Below are 19,984 nucleotides of genomic sequence, written 5' to 3'. Positions count from 1 at the left end.
AAATACTTTTGAAGAAATTTCTCGTCTCCCTGTAGACGAGAAGGAAGGCTATTTTCCTGGTACTTCCCATCCTCTTTGCAACGGCTTGTTCAAATTAGAAGTGTTAACAGTTTGGTTAGTTATGTATATAAATTTACTTTAGCTACTTAATAGTGGAAGTAATTCTTTTACCCAGAATGATTGCTGTGTGTGGTTTTTATGTAAGCTTCTTGGTCTTCAAGCCTATTGGGTATTAGTTTTTTTTTTTATTATTATTATTTTTTTATTATTTTATTATTTTATTTTTTTTAATCTCAAGTTCAGATTCAAATTTCACGGTGTTTTGGATTATATCTATTGAATTCTTACACATTCCCTTTAGTTATTATGCACGCACTTTACATGGGTAGAAAAAAGATTTCAATTCCAATTTAGGAGGCTCTTTAATAGAAGTAGGGATTTATTTTCAGTCAAATCTAGGGATTCAAAAGCCCTTTTAAAATTACACACTCTAGCTTGTATTTAAAACTATTGATCTCTAGCTCATCTTTTATAACATGTTTGGATATGTTGCTCCAACGTTACGGACTCAGCTAATCTTAACTAAATTATTTAGAACTTGAATATTATATCCGCTCGGGAACTTCATGGCTTCAAGCACATTAAACTTGACCTCTTGGTCATGCATACAAATTATAATCATTTGGTTATGAACGTTAACCAAAGTTTCTCCAATAGTTGAGAAATGTGTGCATAAATTATAAGGAATTTCTTTATTCACATCATAATCAAAATTAAGTTTGGCTACAAAAATAAATTTATTAACTTGCACTAGGACAACTCTATTTTCCTCTCAAGATGGGTGATTGATGTCGCTACCCCTTGTTTTTAACTAAATAATAAAATAAAACACTTAATTATATGTTTATTTTTATTGTTAGTTTAGTTACACAGTCTGAATGCTCTAGTTGGACTTTCCTACCTATCTATCTAATTCAGCCCCTGATTTTCATTCTGGAAGAGTTTCATTCAGTGCCATTGTCGCTCGAAAAACTAAAACTAAGTTTGAATCTCCATACTCTACCTATTATCAAATTGAAAATGAAGAACTTTACCAACCCGACTTAAGCTAACGCCACAGTGGGTAGAAGTCAACCCCACACATCTTTGACTCCCGATTCAAGAGCAGAACACAAGGACAGAGGCCCAATCAACCATGGAATAAAGTTAAAACCATTTCCAATCAGAATGTCTCATCATGCGAGGAAGTACCCATGAAGAAATCTACATAGATAAAACAACAGATTGACATTTATGATAATATATGCGCATTAGAGCCAAGGAGATGATACAAATACAGGTCAAACCTCAGATTCACAACTCTCAGTGACAATATCAATCGCATAGCCATCTTCTCAGCTGTCAATAATGCTGCTTGTGTACTTCTTCCCAACAAGCTCAAGCATTTCCTTATCTTACCTTCTGATGATGACTGCTATTCACGATGGGATGTCATTCGCAGGCTGGCTTCGTGTCGAAGCTGCTCAAGCAGATAGCAAAAGCTTGGAATGCAGAGAGCGGATAGTGGTAATCCATGGTGAAGCTATCTTTTCCAATTTTTCCGAACTGGAGAATTACCTTCTCTTGCTCTTCCACTGAAACATTGTGCGATTGATCGACGGCTGCGACGAGTTGGAAGTTCTTAACAGATGCCACGGTCACACGTCCCCTGAAATTTAGACACCAGCACTGCAGCTGCTCGTGCCATCTCGGCGCCTTGTTTTTAAGCACCAAGGATTCATCCAAATCTTGAACTGCTGGTTCTGATAGGGTCTTTGGGCTGAAGTCCTTGGCTGAACCCTTTCTCATAGAATCCGACATGGTAGAAAGGTGGTCATCGATAGAGTATGTGAATGATGTTGGTGTTGGGGCAGTGCCTCCCTCCTGAATTGAAGAGACTGGAATAGTTTGCATGATGCACTGCATCCTCCGAGGACCTCTAGTGCGAAGAACGTTAAGTTCATAAGAAATTGTACCTACACAGTAATTAAATGCAGGTACTCTAGGAGAGACTTGCTTAGAGCGAAATCTACGGCTTGATCGACTATTTTGCTGAGCTGCAGGGTCACAAGGAGGTTGGCTATCGTAAATTGAGAACTTTGTACCCAGGAAATTAGACCTGACAAATGTTTATAAAGCAAATTATCATGAGAAGAGTGTGAAGATTAAAAAACTAAAGTCTATTAAGGCTCACCTTAATTTACCAACATAGGTACTACTCGCTCGAGAAAAATCATCAGCTGCCAAAGATATGATAAAGTCAGTACCGGCTGCTCTTCTGACCCTTTTGGCTGCTAACAACAATTTGTCCTTTTTGACCTCCGCTGTCAATTCAATGTTTATCATGAGTCAAGAACAAGTATTTATATTCCATAACTGTACATAAGCTTATTTCGACTGAGTCAAGAAGTGGTACATCAAGTGAGACTTTCTTTCTAGGACTTAACGACTAAATTAACAAGGGACATAGTTCAAAAATTCATCCAAACTAATAGCCCACTTTCATCCATTTATAGCAGTTTAAAGAGGAAATTGCCAAGGGAAATAAAGAAATAACAGGCCAAAATCGTATAGGATTGCCAATAATGAAAAATGGATTCCTAAAAGCATGATGAGTGCAACTACCCTGCCATCTTTACATATAATCTTGGTTATTTGAAACTGTTGGACAAGTCACGCGGTTATTCCTTCAAATTCACAAATGATAATATATTAAATAGTGAAAAAACTAAAAACATGACTTACAGGGAACCATGCCAAAGTACAGGAGGTAGGTCGAAGTTGCTCTATCCCTTTTGATAAAGAACTGAAATGGAGACTCCCGAGGGCCAGGCTTTGATTGTAAAAAGGAAATCAGAGAGAATCAGAATAGGAAGGGATTCAGCCAAAAAGAAGGGAAAAGGGATAAAAACCCAATACCTGCTTTAATGAGATTGGAAATGTGAGCCTTCCACATTGCTCGGGAGTTCTGATAATCTCCTTTGTAATGGCCCTCCAAGACCTACAAACTGAAGCACAAGAAACAACTACAGATCGAGCAGGCCATGAAGTTTCACTCTGTTCCACTCTCCGGATGATGTCTAAAAGTAATTCTGGGGGCAGATTTGCCCATCGACCTTGCTGAATTAACTCCGATGAAGAAGGTACTTGATCCGGTGCAATATGCGACATTGTTCGGTTTCGCCAGTGCCTGCTCCCTTCTTCTCCTCGTTTTGAAATGCTCCCAATTCCATCTTTCATCTCTCGCAGCTCTCTAACAAAACTTTTAAGCGACATCTTTTTCCAGCATAAGCAAGCACCCTTTCTGTCAAAATCAAATCTGCTACCGACCAACCTGATTCGAACACATAAGTGGAGAAAGTTGAATGACAAAGCAAACAATAAAAGGATAGATGGCAGTCTCAAAAAGTGGAAAAAGCCCAAAATGTGTGTTTTCATAGCCTAACGTTCCAACTATTTATTTAACTAGTGCAGCCATTCATACTGCTTATTCAACGAACTTAACTTGCAACATCGACGCTTACTCCAATTAAAAGGGTCCATAGATACAAATTGATACGGCTATTTCAACATTAATTTGGTCATAGCGCATGTGATATGGACAAGGGCAGATCACAATCTCCTCTTGGCAACCCCAAAATGAAAAATTTACAAATCCTTATCTCCTTCAAATGAACTTTTTCCTCCATTTACAGACAAAAACAGGACGTCTCGTAGATGTCGACTAAGAATTCCAGGCTAGGTCACAAAACCTAAGTAGGGATCCGGGAATCTTTCAATCCCCAAAGAATACAGATTCGGAAATCTCACACGCCAGCTATCATTGACTCCATAAAAAACCTAACGATACGAAAATGCTGCCAAAAATTTCGAAGGAGAAACCAACCTGTTCAGAGATCAGGCAGATCGAGAACACAAAATAGCCCGTCCACAATGCCCCCTGAAAAAGGATGCAGAGACTCGTTGAGAAAGCAAGAACCTCCAGATCAGAAGAAGAACATAGATCGATTCGGAGAAACACGGCCAGGCATGAAAAATCGTCAAAAAAACATCACAAATTCGGCTACATCAAAATCCCAGATCCCGTGCTCGACGTCATAACAGAAACCTCAACCATCGCCATCGGGAAGTGAACAATTGGAGCAAAGAAGAAGATGAAGAAGTGGGTGAGACTCGAACAGCGAAGCAAACGAGTGCTTGACCACCACCACCAGAAGCTAAGAGCTTCAATCAGAAAACATGGCCCAGCCTTCTCGACCTTAAATGGATCCAGCCAATTTCTCGATCAATTCTTCCTCTTTTTTTTTTCTATTCATATTTAATAATAAATTTCAATTATAACTTTTTATTACGTATTTTTCATTATCCATAAAATTTTATTTTCTATTGTTTTTTTTTTTTTGTATTTTTATTTGTTACTTGAAACCTTAGTTGGGTGGTTGGAGTGTGCTTTGATTAATTGCTTAATTGATTTTTAAGGCTTCAACATGCTTCTTCAAAAATCTATACAACAATCAAAAACTATTTTCTTTTTACATATTTATAAATAAATGTTTTTAAGTAAAAAAAAATAAATAATAATAATAAAACCATGTCTAAATTATTTATCATATTTGTAAAATGAGAAAGTTGTTATTAATTAAGGCTCAGACTTCTCCAAAAGCCGCACTTTAATGGCACGTGTGTCCGTGTGAGTCAGTACATTATTTACCCATATCTTCTTCTTAATTTATTAATATTTCTTTTTTCTTCCTTAGCTGGCATCCATCCTATCTACATCCACCAGATTTCAACGTCAAATCACAACCGTTGAATTATAGTCCCAATCTTTTGTTATCGAGGTTACACAGCCGTTCGATGACTCGTCCTAGGAAACAATAAACTAAGCAGAAATGTTTTTATAGAATTTGTTTTCTTAAATAAATTACAAATTTGCTTATTAAAATCCTAAGATTATAGGTTTGTAAGATTCGTAGGTCTTTAAATTAGTAATTTTGTTTATACAAAGGGACCCCTCACAGGCCTCCAACTCCGTTCAAACTATATCGGAGAACCGCTATTTGCTAATCTGAGAACTACGGTGGGCACGAGGCTTAGCAAGTATGTTGGCATGGAATCATATTCGAGAAGAAAAGTACATCTTATTAATGTAAGCAGTAACTTAATTCTTCTAAGCATTTTTCAATTATCATATCCTTCGTTCTCATTCGAATGTAATGTTAGTTCATTCATATATTTTCTTTTCACTCGAGTGTCACATAACCTTTCAACAAGTTTAGTGTAGTAGATATTGTTCATTTTAGCTCGTTATATATCGTATGAGTCTCATAATTTTAAAATGGTTAAGGATAGGTTTCCAACCTGTTGTAAGGAATGTTTTATTATCCTTTTCAACGGATGTGGGATCTCATGATCTACCGACCAACGACCTTCCTAACACACAATAATCTTTCTTCTTCTTTTTATTACGTGTGCCTCTATCATAATTTTTTTCTTGGAGATTTCATAAATATTAATTACTGAGAGGGCTAGATATTTCCCAAGCATTGGAACGGACGGTAGAGATTGGATCACTAGCTGTAACGAACCGCAGTGGAAAAGCCTCTCCGCTTTTCTGGAAGTATCTAATAATATATATATTCTCGACTCTCTCGTGCCCATCATTGCCAAGAGTTCGCCACTGTCTGCACCAATCTAAGTGAAAGGAAAAAGCGAGGGCCGCGCCACCGTTTCTATCACCGGCTGCCAAGATAGATTCCGATCGCAAGCGGAAGAAATCGGCTTCTTCGATCTCCTCTGCAGATCGATCTGCGAAGGAAAAGCGTAGCAGCAGCAAGAAGAACAAGATGTCCTCTTCGGCGGCCGCAGGTCAGGTTAGGGCATCGCACATACTCATAAAGCACCAAGGTTCTCGACGGCCTGCTTCGTGGAAGGATCCGGAAGGCCGAATTATCAAGAACACCACTCGCGACAGCGCCGTCTCTCAGCTTACTGTCATTCGAGACGACATCATTTCCGGCAAGTCCAAGTTTGAGGACGTTGCCTCTCGCATCTCTGACTGCAGCTCTGCCAAGCGTGGCGGCGATCTAGGTCCGCATACTGATCTCATTTCTCTATTATCTTGATTTTTTTGGCCATTACGTAGAGTAATTGTTTCTTTTTGCTTGCCATTTCTTGTTGGATTTGTGTAGTTTTCAGTCTGGAATTAGATAGGATTCGCTTTATCATGTATTGAACCTGGAACCCTAGACTTAACCGTGAGAAATCTTGGTGTTTGGATTGCGGTACTGCTAGTTCGAGATATTAGATTTAGGTTTCAGTTCAATGAATTTTATTTACAGGCAGGATATCTATGAATCGCTTGGATTCAATTGGAGATGTGTGTCTATTGTATTTACGTATTTGCTTCGTGTAAGGTTTGGAATTCTTCTTGTTTTGGTTTGAATTGAAATAGTACAGGATACTATCGTGGATGATTATTCCCTGCCGCTCTCGGATACCAAACATAATTTGTTGAATTGTGGTCTATGATTGAGGAACTTTGTTATACCTCAATTTCTAAGTTGAATTTCACTTTATGAAAAAACTATAATGATAGTGCTCAAACAATTATCACAAGGTCGTGATTACTTTTGGACTTTGCGATGAAGTTGTGTGATACCGTGATGAATATAACCAGTTATGTAGACCATTTTACTTGAAAACCGATGAAAGGATTACTTACTCAGTACTTGATTTTAGCTAAATGGTTAAATCAACCATTCAATCTGAATATCCGTTTAGAGCCTTTCTCATATATTGGTAAAAAGTGAGAACGTCAACACTTTGAAAGTGTCTCTATCAAGAAATTTCTACCTGCTGGTGTGGAGACTTTTTTGCTCCAGTAAATACTTTAGATTTAATAATTCCATGAGATCTAGGAACTTAGCTTTGGAAATCAAAGGGAGAGGTGGAGATGTAGCAATAGTTTTACTTGTTAGTAATATTTCACTATAATCTGGTATAATCAGACCCACACATCAAAAGAATTAAAACAACAAAATTTGAACAACCCTTTCTGGTAAAATTGGTTCTATCTAGGATTGCAGTTCTCTTTTCCCCCACTGAAATGTATACTTCGTTAGTGTAGATGGAGCCATAATTTTTCATGGGGAGAGGCAAACTCTTAGCCTTGCACTTTTCATACATATGAAATAAATTTCCAATTCTAAACATTTAGTAGAGAAAATTTGAGAGAAAAAATTGTAAATTGAAACTTTGTATACAACTTTTTAAATCTAAAATGAACCGAGCCCTCCTCTTTCTGCTCCACCCCTGGTTGTGTCTTGCTAGAAATTTGTAGTCGTATACTCTCCTTCCAAGCCCGATTGGTAAAATCCCAGAGAGTAATTGTGTTCGGTAGTTCAATAGCAGGTACATTCGGACATTTTCTAGGATCACAAGGATATGCTATGATGTTTTGTTCGTAAGCAAGCTGATATTTTATTCTAGCAATTGTATTTGTGTGGATTAGCACAATGTAGAATGCGTCTAAATGAGCAACACACTGACGTTATTGCAGGTCCTTTTGGGCGTGGCCAGATGCAGAAGCCTTTTGAAGAAGCAACATTTGCCCTCAAGGTTGGAGAGGTAAGCGACATTGTGGACACTGACAGTGGAGTTCACATCATCAAGCGGACTGCTTAAATTCTCTCATAAATCTCCTTATTGATGAAGCATTTAATCTATTTGGCTAAAGTTATTCGAGAAGGATTTGGTTCTACTACAGGCGACACGAATTTGTTGCTATGCTCTTGATAGTACAGGACAATTCATGTTGTGATTTGGCTATAGCTACTCTGTTTCAGTGACCTAAGAATTTTCTTGAAGTTCGATGCTTTTATGCCATTGAATTTTTGGCTCTGTAAACGTGACAGATATTTGCGTTCAAGTGGTTGTGATTTGAATTGTTTGCGTCTTTTATTACGCCTCATTTGTCTGCTCAACCTCCTAGGATTATTGGGTAGGAAATGGGAATTTTTCTGAAACGTTTTTCTTTTGGAAACTTTCTTTTTATTACTTTTTCATGGTTTATTAAGTTTTAGGTTTTAAAAAACCAAGTTTTTATTTGGGGCCAAGCAGATTTTGTGACCAAATGTGAAGTTAGCGTCTTATGGTTCTTGAGCTTTTAAAATGTACAGGAAGTTTTGAGAAGTAGACATAATTTGAATTTTTTATATCTTTTGTGTTTAGTTGCATGTCAAGAACATATGTATTTATCATTATTTTCCATGTCTTCATAAAATCACTAAAAAAGTCAATATAGAATTTAGTCATTTCACGAAGACATGTTTTCATGCTTTTCTTTTCTTTTTTGAGCTAATGTAGAACTTTGATTCCCAACTGTAATCGTGTGTATTTACTTTTTAAATTTTAAAAAAATTTTATTTTTAGTTTGGTGTTTGATGATTGACTCAAAAGTTATGACTTAGTTAGTGTAATATGATAATTGACGTGTACTAATTCTTATATCTTTTGATTGATACTCTTCGATCGGTGAACTCAAATTTTGAGACCGATATGACAATTTCTCTATCTCAGATTTGGAATATGTTTTTGATTTCTCTCATCTCGATACCAAATTACGAATATTAATTATCTTGACAAGATATTGTCATGATTCTCAATCTTGATATTAGACCATTTTGACAACGGATATCCAGATGAACCGTATCGAATCCAATTACACCGTCAAAGAAAAATTTCAATCTCAGTGCAATATGGTCAATTATACTTGAATTTCCCATTTTACATTACATGCCCTAACATAGACGATGAGGTGGCACATTTTGATTGGCTAACCCAGCTGTGTAAAGCAAGAAACGCGTGCAACTCGCCGAGACAAGATTCAAACCCTTCTCCAACACGGCCATTAGAGGCGAGCTCCCCCTTCCCCCCCCCCCCCCCCCCCCCCCCCCTCCTTCTCTCGCATTCCTCTTTTCTTTTTTTCTTTCACTCTCAGATCCGACTAATCGGATTGATTCGCAATGGCATCCATCGCCGACGGTACCAGATCCGCCTCCAATACCAATGTCGAGGGCACTGCCCCGACGGAGAAGCACCGGACGGCCTTAATTACCGGCATTACTGGCCAGGATGGTTCCTATCTGACTGAGTTCCTTCTCGACAAGGGCTACGAAGTCCATGGATTGATCCGGCGATCTTCCAACTTTAATACTCAGAGAATCAACCACATCTATATCGATCCTCACAATGTTCACAAGGCGCGAATGAAGCTTCACTACGCTGACCTCACTGACGCCTCCTCTCTTCGCCGATGGCTCGATACTATCCTTCCCGATGAGGTCTATAACCTCGCTGCTCAATCGCACGTTGCTGTTTCTTTTGAAATTCCGGATTATACCGCTGACGTTGTCGCCACTGGTGCCCTCCGTTTGCTTGAGGCGGTTCGATCTCATATAGCTGCCACTGGCCGGAGTCACATTCGATACTATCAAGCGGGATCGTCTGAAATGTTCGGGTCCACGCCGCCGCCTCAGTTGGAGACGACTCCATTTCATCCTCGATCTCCTTACGCCGCAGCGAAATGCGCTGCGCATTGGTATACGGTGAATTACCGTGAGGCGTACGGGATCTTCGCTTGCAATGGGATACTATTCAACCACGAATCGCCGCGGAGGGGAGAGAATTTTGTGACGAGAAAGATCACACGAGCTGTTGGGCGCATCAAGATTGGGCTTCAGAGCAAGTTGTTCCTAGGGAATCTGCAGGCTTCAAGGGATTGGGGTTTTGCAGGGGATTACGTGGAAGCCATGTGGATGATGCTGCAGCAAGACCAACCCGACGATTATGTGGTTGCGACGGAGGAATCACACACGGTGGAGGAGTTCTTGGAGGTGGCATTTGGGTACGTCGGATTGAATTGGAAGGACCATGTAGTGATCGACAAGAGATACTTCCGGCCGACGGAGGTCGACAATCTGAAAGGGGATGCAAGCAAGGCAAAGAAGGTGTTGGGATGGAAACCAAAGGTCGGATTTGAGAAGCTGGTGAAGATGATGGTGGATGAAGACGTTGAAATGGCCAAGCGAGAGAAGGTTTTGGTCGATGCTGGCTACATGGATGCGCAGCAGCAACCTTGATCAGATCAGATAGAGCCGACCCCAACTACTGTATGCTACAATTTTCCCGATCGCAATGTGCTTCAAATCCCAATCCTTCTCGAATAGAGAAATATAGTTTCGTTTGATTTGCAGAATTCAAAATCTGTTTTCTTTTGTGTTATTTATGCTATTTCATGTTCTTTCACGATCAGTTATTGTTCTAAACTCAACATTTGTTTACCAAAAATATTATTAATGAACACACTTCACTAGCTATGTTTTCTTCTGGGTGCACCTTTTGAATCTTGAATTCCTAATTGCATTTTCCTTTTTAAAAAGTGGAGTTTCGGACATTCTCATGTATAATATAACTGAAACTCACATTAAAAAACTTCAAAATTCAGGCCTATCAGAGGTTTTTGAAGCACCGACAATGGCATCTTCAATCAATATGCTTCAATGAAATGGGTCACATGGTGTGTTCAGGTTCTGGAAGATGGATCTGAACGAGTAAAGGGCAAACGCTCCGTCGGTGGAGAATTCTCAGGGGTTGAAAGGGCCGAAGGAGGAAACATCTTTTAGTGGGCGCCCACTCCTTTCAAAGGGCTACTACGGTCAACCGTCCTAGATTTTGGAACACTGATGTAAGCCTGTAGGACAGCATTTTAACAGCTGAAATTTGCTGTAAACAACAAATTTGACTAGCTGCCTATCTCTCCGTAGACGATTGTTTGTGTTTCAGTTTGAGTTTAATGTTTTTCAGACTGGATGAATGTTGAAAAATGAAGTCACTATATATACACAACATGGGATTGATATCCATCCAATGTTTTTCAAGAATTGGCACATTTACCATCTTTTGCTATGAAATCTTTGTTTTCTAAGATTGCAAAATGTTCCAATAAAGAATCAACCTAATTTGGGTTCTTGGGGATGTGGATTTGTATTCAAATCTACTTGCTGAGAAGATGAATTACAGGACGACCCTGAGTCGGTGGTGGCAACAACAAATGGCTCGATAGATAACCGTAGAGACTCTGGTCCTTCTGAAGAAATTCTTTTGCATATTGCATCGCAATTACTAATAACTTCTGTCAATCTTCCCTTAAGCTCACCAATTTCCACTTTCAGTGCGTGAACTACACATATCCAAAGACAGACAATAGTACAACTAGTACATTTAATTCGCAAAACACAAGCATTCACAAACCCATCTGTTGAGAAGAAAAAGAAAAGGAAACAGACAAAGAGAGGAAGAAAAACTATGTGTATCGGTACCTTCGGATAGATGTTCGGAAGCTGTTTTCACTGCAGAAACCGAAAAATTTAAGCGTTGAAGAAGTTTAACAGCCAAAGCATCTGTGACTTCGATCTTGTTTTCGATATCTTCCTACAATAGTTATCACCAAATTAAGTTCCATGGACAACAATCTTTCCTATTCTTCTACTGGAAGAACCCTACACTAAGGCTGCAAGAACATTCCAAGTGTGAATAAATACTAAAGAACAATAGGGTTTTCTGATCAGGTAAAGTACCGTAATATCAATACAAAAAGTTGTAATTGGAAATTCCAATAGTTTAAATCCTATTTGATAACCAATTGGTTACAATGAGTTCCATGTTTCTTTTTTCAAGAAAACATCTCCAATTCTAATCAAATTTCAAATTGTTAGATTACAAAACAAGAAAATTTAGGTGGAAGTAATATTAATATGCTTAATTTGCAAAACCCAAAAGATTTTCCATCCTTGCCTTCAATATAAAAGAATTGGTCTCATTAACGCTCAACATAGTCCAAGTAAAAAGAAAGTAGTACTACATCAGAGTTTAAATATTCTTTTTCTTTAAAAAAAATATTGTAAATGGTAAACCAAAACTTTCATCTAGGAATGTGAAAATGGAGGTACTAGATGTGACTGAAAGGAAGCGGTGCAAAAACATCAGAAAGGTCCCCCTTTAGAGAAATAAATACCTGCAACCATCCCATTGACATGTAAGCCCCCCAGGGCCCCAACACTTATACCATAAAAATAGAAAACTTCGAAAATTCATACAGAAGTCTTAGAATTGATTCAAAGAGGTTCAGACTTCCAATACGCATCTCAAAAATATCCCAGATCTATCATAAAAAAATTCTTGTTGTAGTCCAACCAAATACTCCACACTGAAGCTAATATGACCATTTTACATAAACTCATCCCTTTCTCCCAGAAAAAGGGAACTCTACCGACGTCAAGGCCAAAAAATCATTGCACTTAAGATCGATAACATTACAGGTAATGCTAATTGAAATATGTATCCAAATAGACCAAGATAACAAAAAAACAAAAAATATGATGCTAATCTTCTTTGTGGGCTTCTATCACTATGGCTTTTTATAATTGTCGGCTTAGGTCATATTTTGATGGATTGGACTTTTTTTTGTAGTTTTTATCGGAGTTCCTTTTGTTGGACTATTTTTTCTTTCCGTTTTCTCAATGAAAAGTTGGTTTCTCATTTCTCATTAATATATATAGATGATGCTAAGTCCTAAGAGGCTAGACTAAAAATAAAAAGTTATAATAATAATAAATAAAAAACACTACCAATGTTGGAAAGACATGGTAGCAAACCTCGTCTGAATAAATTCAGAATTGACTTGCCCCTGAATAACCAGCTAAAAGTGACCTTAAGAATTTTAACCCCCGAAATCACCTAAATAGGATAGGGCATAGTCCTACAATGAGCAGGATGAGATATTGAAAGAGAAAGATAAGTACAAGAAATTAGCGACTTCAGAACCAACTTCCTTTTTTTCCTTTTGACCAAGGCAAAAAAGAATCCCTTGACAGGCAAAAGTTGACGAGGATACTGAAATATTTATGAAACTTTACTCTGATTTCTAATATTGAACCATATCATTATCATACGAAAAGTATGTTGAAGGGGACCGAATATGAGAAACGTTATCAAACTGAGCACAGCTCGACTAATTAAGGCATTGTATCCTAGACCTAAAGGTCAAAAGTTCAAATCTCCACACTCATGTAAAGAAATAAAAAAAGAATATGGAAACCATAGCCCCTTTAAACTCTATCATGAGGGCAGTATATTCTACTTGTTAAAGGGAGCTCTAGATAAAACCTAAAGCAGAAAAAACATAAAACCACAACAGCGGCATCTTTTGTAGACAGAAATAAAAGGAACTGAATGATGTAATAACTCACAAGCATTTGCATTCACCATAAAAAATCAAAATATTTTTTAACAGAACAAACCTGATTCTTGTTGATCTTTTGGACCCGTTCATCCTGCCAATTACGGTACACTGAGAAGAGCTCCAAAAGCACTTGGGGATTCACGGTAACTACATTGCATTGAGAAAGAATAGAACAGTCACGCAGCATCCTTTGGAAAAAATATTGCAATGGCATAACATGACACAGAAAAGGTTACGATATGATAAAGAGAACTAACTAAGCAATAGACTCAATAATCTCGATATCCATGCTACAATGACGAAAACCATAACACCGGATAGAAGCCTAAATTAGCAAAATGGTTTCTTCCTTTACCGAAACTATATATATTTTTTTCATTTACTTCAACTAAAAAATTAACAAATGATTGCAGGCTCATACTTGGATAAAATATGAACGTTTTCCCAACTTGGATTAAGGCTGCATGATCAATATTGTACAAACAGTTGAAAGTTACAGAAGTAAGTGGTACACTCTTCTTTTCCAAATTAGTTTACCAACCCCAATATAAAAAATGAACATATTTGCCAAAAGCTTTTAGTTCAAATGTTCGTCTACATCTAGAGACCTCATTACCAATCCATGCATCCCAAGTGTAGATACTGATCAGCTAATAAGCACTTACACAAATAAGACACAAACACAGTGACACATTAATTTAAAATAAAAAAAATCTAGAACATGAACATAATAAGGATATGTACATTATGATATACATTTTTAAAATATGTATACATATATTCTTTTTACACATTTTAATGTTCATGCTAAAAAATGGTTTTTTCTTTTTAATGCTTATGCATTTACGAAGAAATGTTTTTATGAAACAAATATTCAAGATAGATTTAAACCAACTTATCCACTTTCTAAATCTTCTCATATCTTTATGAAAAAGAGATTTGAAGTCAATAATGCTTATACACTAATATGCCTTTCGCTTCCAGAATGTTCATACGTTTATTTTGCTTAACAACTGTTCAAAACATGCATTCAATTTGTTCAACTAGTTTTTGGCATGTGTATATTGTTCTTAACAAGTGTCTAACCAAATAAGACATGGACGCGTTGGTCAACTTAAAGTGTCTATGTGTTACAAGGGTGTTTAGTTTTGACCATGTGACACTATGCTTCATAAGTGATCAGTATATTGAGGAACACAGTACTGGCAGGTTGAACAGAGATTCTTGAGTTATTATTATAACAGCTACTGTAATCCTCAGTGGCTTCCTGAACTGGAAGTGATACTGACGCTTACAATTCAATGGTAACCGGTGTATGCTTATTATTCTTACCCGTTCAGAAACAACCAAGTCCATAAGCACCAACTACTATTTAGCCAAAGGTAAATGTTATAGCCGGTAGTGCAGAGACTGATTATCACAATTATGCTTGAAATACTTAACCGTGTTTCTCCTGTACCTCCCTTCTGAGCCTTTTTTTTATACCGCTGGCTAGGGCAGCACAAAGCGTGGTTTAAAACGAAATTACCCAACAGAACCAATTTTAATCCAAGAAGGAAACTAAACAAACAATAAGTTCAATCCTAAGAATCCTACCAGCATTTGAAGAAGAGGGCGGTTTCCTTACTAAGATATCTGTCAGGCTACCTTCCGTAGGGGGTGATTGCAATATCGGTGTTGTCTACAATACGAAATAAACCAAATGAAATTCTAAATCCAGATCCAAGTTTGACAATTCCCAGAAATGAGGTGTAACGAATCCCTAGCTGTCATACAAAAAGGGAAATTGAAGAACTTTCATAATTGAACTTACGATTTTAAGGGATTTGAGCCTCTCTAATATGGGGTCAACAGCTTCTGATCGCTCCGAGACGGTGGAGATTACATCAGCTGGCCGCTTCAGGCGTAACAGAACATATTAAGATGGGAAATAAGTGAGCAATGCAAAGAGATTATGAAAAAACTAAGCAATACCGCTTTCTGAGAGCTTGAGAGTGAGGATTCCGAAGCACCCATGTCGCTTTACTCTCGGAGATGGCTTCCGATCAGTGAAAGCTCCGATGCAACCAAACGGATGGAAAAAGCCAGCGAGTCGAAGGCACATTTATTTATTTATTTATGGCTAAATTATATAAAATATGGTTGAATTTTGTATTTTATTTAAAAAATACTTTTTAAACTTTTAAAAAATTTATTAATCTCAAACACAACAAAATAAAAATATTTTTGATGAAAATGAAAATTATTAGTGACGAATTGATTTAAGTTTTTACTCTACACTTCAAAAATTTATATATAATATTGATATGCTTTATTCTCTTTATTTTTCCTCCTCTTCGTATATATCATTGTTTCTATCTCCCTAGAGAAGAGAGAAACCAAGATTTTACAAACTTACTTCAATCTCTCAACAAGTAAAAGTAAAAAGCCTTTTTTACCATTCTAAGATTCATCATGATTCTAAGTTTCAGACATGAGCATCTGAGATGTATAAAGAAATCTCAGAGTGAAGTATGAATACAAATGGTACACAAAAATTAGAGAGATTTTTACAGTAAAGGAACAGAGGGTTGGGGTTGTTGTAAGGTTGATAGCCAATCCATTAAAGCTGAATTGACAAGCTCTGGAACTTCATCATGTGGGCAATGCCCTGCTTTCAAATTTACAAGAGTTGTGTTGGGATACACTTCTTTGATTCTGTTGGCCTTAGCAGGACCAACCCATGGATCTAAGTCGCCCCACAGTAACAGCAGAGGGCACCTCAGCTCACTCAGTACACTGTTTAGTGTATACTTGCTTTGATTGAACATGAATCTTGTCATCAATCTGCACCACAAGGGACATGAGTTTTTTCAGACAATCGTCGACTGATCCAAGTAGGTTGCCTCGTTCGTATTAAACTACTACGGGTTCCAAAAGCTTAAGTTGATAGATTCTAACAGTTCGTCTTTTCCAAATGAAATGATGGTAGATTATGTATTGATAAAGTTTTTGAGTTCTGAATTATGCAGGCCATTCTTTTGAACAAACTACACTGATGGGTGGTGAAGAAAGATGTTGCTAGACAGAAACACATACCTGTAGTAAACTTCTCCTGCATTTGGGTCGGCTGCTGGCCTCGATATAGACTCTACCAGATAGTCGTCGACATTTTCAGAGTTTATGTATACCTGTAAGGATAACAAAGATGAATCAAAGACATTCGGGCACACGTAACGGATAGATACCCGGAAGCCAATCTTAAATGCTTATACTAATATATAGGAGACACAATTAATAGTTTTCCGTATGATGTTAGTTTTACCTTTACAAGATATTAAGGAATGCTGAACATAACCTGCAATAGTCTAACAAACAACAATGCCTCAAAACAAACAGCTTAGGCAGCCACTTACACTCTTCAAAACGGAAACAATTCTAGCTGGTTGCTTAGTTTGCCAGAAAAGAACTCCAAGAAATATCCTCTGGAAAAAATCTTTCAGTGGCTTTAGAATGAACTTCTTGAAGCTTGTTTCTTCTGGTTCATCTATCGACTTATTAGCATCTCCAAACTGCCCGGCAGAGTTTAGTAATACAACTCCACGGACTTGCTCCGCCAATCCTGCTGCTGAAACCAAGGCGGTAAATCCTCCAAGGCTACCAAAGAACCATAAATCAGAATCAATTTGAATGCAACATCCAGAATTAGTTTTAATTAAAACTATTGTCCAGCTCCACCATACTTATTGGCAACTGACATGGACAAACTTTCACATTTTGTTTTGCTATTGTAACAGTAGATTAACACATCTAAAACAAATAATAACGAAGAAGTGAAGCTAATTATAATCATGGATCATTCTATACTGAAATATGGTCTTATACAATAGGTTAAGACTCGAAAAATGAGGCTTGTTAGTTAGACCAAGAATCATTAGACTTGAGACATGAATTGAAGCAGACTGTACAAGGGAGTGCATGCAACTTGGAACATATATATTTATATCCGAAAAATTGGTAGCACACTTTGAAACATGCAAGTCTTTGAACATTGAAACGACAACTAAAATACCTTACGGTGCCATCTTGAAAAAATTGCACGCATGTATACATATATACATATATAGACAACAGATGCGAAACTTTTCATTGAATAAATGAAAATAGACTAATGTTCAACAATACAAACTCCATAAAGGAATGAAAAAGGAACAACGCGGAACCAATTGAACAAAGAGAATGAAACTAAACCCAAAGAAGATCTTCCTAAAAGTTGTATATAGATAACAAAGAAGTAGAAGGTTATTTTCCCATGACATCTTTCAAATTTGAAGTAGCCGCCTATACTTTCAAATCTTAAAAGACGTGCAGACAATGAATTCTATGTCGAAGGACGAAAATGCTTAGTTTGATCAAAGAAAAAAATGCGAATGTGGACAAGCAACAATCAGATTGCAATTCGATATCAAAAAACAATTGAAATGCTAAATAGTTATACATAAAAATCAAATTGTGGTGATAATAATTTAGAGTACGCAGCATTTTATAAAGCAAAGTCTAAACAGAAACATTTAAATCATCGCATAAGTCCATTTACACTTAATACATTTTCATACGACATTTATACAGTATACTTCATCGAGATTATTACCTGTTCCCGACTAAAACTGCGGGCTGTTTCACTATTTCCTTCATAAAATCCACAACTTGGTCCCTCCATACCATGGCATCATACTCAATTAATGCTTTATCACTCCACCCAAATCCCAGCAAGTCTAAAGCATAAACCTTGTACTTTTTAGCCAGCTCTGGTATGTTATACCTACAATTAGAAGGAAAAAAATGGCTATGGAATCACTCAATTGATACAGAAAATAAAGATACGGATGAATCGCCACAAGACTCAGAAGTTGAAGTTCTTTGATCCAATTTGTTTTTTAACACAGACCTAACTAACATATGAACCATATATTAATCGTAATTGAGAGTCCCAATACATTGATTATTAGTATGAAATAGTAACAAAAAGATACAGAATTTGAACTTAAGATCTAATACCAAAAACTTAGCAATTACGTTAAAGAGCCTAAATTTGTTTCCAACTCACTCATTGAAGTATGACGATTCAAGAGAAAATTGCAAACAGAAAAAGGCAAATAAATCAAACCTCCAATGAAATACAGAAGCACCGAACCCATGAATGAGAACTATTGGAGGACCTTCTCCTTGTACAACATAATGTATCTTGTGACCCCGCCATGTCCAGAAGTTATAACCTTCTGGTTTGAAAGGTAATCTTTCAATACCTTTCAAAGAACAATAAAGAAAAACTTAGCCGAGCTGCAATTAATAAGGCAGCACATAGGAGGCCAGTTTTAAATCATTAACTAGCACAACCCACAAAACTGACCTTGAGAAGGTTGAATCACCGCAGAAGAGCCCGTAACTGAAACTCCAGAAGCCACAATTCCCCTAAAAGCAAAGCTTCGCCTATTCATTACACATTCGCTTCCTCCAAGTACAAAGCCAGACTCAAACAATTCAGCATTTAGTGTTCTCAACCCTCAAATAGAAACACAGAGAAAAACGGAAAAAGGAAAAAAGTAAGCAATGAATCTTACTATGTTGAAATGCTCTCCTCAGAGGGACAAAATTCCAATTAGCGGAAGGGTTATAAATCTCCGTCTTGAGCGACGGCGAAATGCCGCCGGCAAAGGAAATCATCGAGAAGGGAGAAAATTCTACTACAACGTTCCAGATGCTAGAGGATTGAGACTGTTAAGTAAACTGTAAAACTCTTGTAAACGGAACAAAAAGGGGAAGATCCCGGCAAGTGGGACTCGCCATTCTGAGGGCTTAGAACCTGTAATATCAGTGGCTGGTGTGCATTTGGGAGTTGTGGCGAACTTGCAGCCAATGCTGATTCAGATTTATAGCTTTCAAGACTTCTGGTGGAAATGAATTGATTTTCTTGTTGAAAGGGACCGCAAGAAAACGACGCTCCTCCTGCAAGTACGAGTGATTATTGAACAAGTTCTTTACACCATTCCATGTACCGGAAAATCCGAGGGGAATTGGTAAAGACAATGGACAGTGAGACATGGCCGATTGTAGAAAGGTCCCGATGAAATTCAATTTGGCTGTTTAAGAAAAAATCATCTGCTATTTGCAATTAAAATAAATAAATAAATCTGTGTTTCATAAATTTTAAATTTAAATATGTGGTTAATTATTACTAAATTCTTACAAAATGTAACTAGAATAACTAAAATAAATAATAATTAATTTAAATCAAAATTATTATTACTTTAAATAATTTGATAAAATATCAAGAAAAACAATTTCTATAAAAGGAATTATTTCAAGAAAGATCTAGTTTCAAATTAAATACAAAAAATAAGAACATTATATTAGATTAATTATGTTTTTGAGAAAACGGTGCAAATTAATTTCTGAAGTAATGTTTTTTTTTTTTTTTTTGTTGAATGTTTTTCAAAAAAAAAAAAAAAAAAAAAAAAAAAAAGCAGGAATGCCAGTAAAAACTTAAAATAATTAATACCACAAGATTAATAATTATTATAATTAAAAAGTTTCGTCGATATTAATCTCATAAAATAAAAATGTGAATTTTAAGAGTCAAAATGTTTATTAAATAGCTAAATT

General features: G+C 36.9%; 5 protein-coding genes across 7 annotated transcripts; 2 read left to right on the top strand and 3 right to left on the bottom strand.

The window, feature by feature from the left end:
- Positions 1 to 1,180: 1,180 nt before the first annotated feature.
- On the bottom strand, positions 1,181 to 4,250 carry LOC111805033 (tubby-like F-box protein 5). 3 transcript variants are annotated; one of them, XR_002816600.2, is made up of 7 exons: positions 3,926 to 4,250; positions 2,959 to 3,373; positions 2,785 to 2,872; positions 2,234 to 2,363; positions 1,399 to 2,158; positions 1,347 to 1,366; positions 1,181 to 1,263 (listed from the first exon to the last, which is right to left on the bottom strand). XR_002816600.2 is itself a non-coding variant. In XM_023689898.2 (5 exons), the coding sequence occupies exons 2-5, from the start codon at positions 3,313 to 3,315 to the stop codon at positions 1,492 to 1,494; spliced, it is 1,242 nt and encodes a 413-aa protein (XP_023545666.1). In that variant the 5' UTR covers positions 3,316 to 3,373; positions 3,926 to 4,250; the 3' UTR covers positions 1,181 to 1,491. The 3 variants fall into 3 exon arrangements, 1 of the variants encoding a protein (XP_023545666.1); XR_015411648.1 differs by having other exon boundaries at positions 1,181 to 1,366; XM_023689898.2 differs by having other exon boundaries at positions 1,181 to 2,158.
- Positions 4,251 to 5,705: 1,455 nt separating this feature from the next.
- On the top strand, positions 5,706 to 7,985 carry LOC111780557 (peptidyl-prolyl cis-trans isomerase Pin1). The gene is made up of 2 exons (XM_023660988.2): positions 5,706 to 6,129; positions 7,601 to 7,985. The coding sequence occupies exons 1-2, from the start codon at positions 5,886 to 5,888 to the stop codon at positions 7,723 to 7,725; spliced, it is 369 nt and encodes a 122-aa protein (XP_023516756.1). The 5' UTR covers positions 5,706 to 5,885; the 3' UTR covers positions 7,726 to 7,985.
- A 1,010-nt stretch (positions 7,986 to 8,995) lies between these two features.
- Positions 8,996 to 10,428, top strand: LOC111806941 (GDP-mannose 4,6 dehydratase 1). Its single transcript, XM_023692488.2, has one exon. The coding sequence runs from the start codon at positions 9,066 to 9,068 to the stop codon at positions 10,179 to 10,181; it is 1,116 nt and encodes a 371-aa protein (XP_023548256.2). The 5' UTR covers positions 8,996 to 9,065; the 3' UTR covers positions 10,182 to 10,428.
- A 489-nt stretch (positions 10,429 to 10,917) lies between these two features.
- LOC111806950 (uncharacterized) lies at positions 10,918 to 15,451 on the bottom strand. The gene is made up of 6 exons (XM_023692500.2): positions 15,317 to 15,451; positions 15,156 to 15,239; positions 14,939 to 15,023; positions 13,401 to 13,489; positions 11,421 to 11,532; positions 10,918 to 11,281 (listed from the first exon to the last, which is right to left on the bottom strand). Exons 1-6 carry the CDS (start codon positions 15,356 to 15,358, stop codon positions 11,052 to 11,054), a joined length of 642 nt encoding a protein of 213 aa, XP_023548268.2. The 5' UTR covers positions 15,359 to 15,451; the 3' UTR covers positions 10,918 to 11,051.
- Positions 15,452 to 15,757: 306 nt separating this feature from the next.
- On the bottom strand, positions 15,758 to 19,406 carry LOC111790493 (pheophytinase, chloroplastic). The gene is made up of 7 exons (XM_023671415.2): positions 18,943 to 19,406; positions 18,732 to 18,833; positions 18,489 to 18,627; positions 17,973 to 18,143; positions 16,738 to 16,978; positions 16,421 to 16,512; positions 15,758 to 16,168 (listed from the first exon to the last, which is right to left on the bottom strand). Exons 1-7 carry the CDS (start codon positions 19,043 to 19,045, stop codon positions 15,892 to 15,894), a joined length of 1,125 nt encoding a protein of 374 aa, XP_023527183.2. The 5' UTR covers positions 19,046 to 19,406; the 3' UTR covers positions 15,758 to 15,891.
- Positions 19,407 to 19,984: the final 578 nt, after the last annotated feature.

This window comes from Cucurbita pepo, chromosome 1 (genome assembly GCF_057944985.1).
Source record: "Cucurbita pepo subsp. pepo isolate OVF chromosome 1, ASM5794498v1, whole genome shotgun sequence".
Lineage (NCBI taxonomy): Eukaryota > Viridiplantae > Streptophyta > Magnoliopsida > Cucurbitales > Cucurbitaceae > Cucurbita > Cucurbita pepo.
The sequence above is the reverse complement of the archived record's forward strand: the minus strand, read 5'-3'. Positions and strand labels throughout refer to the sequence as shown.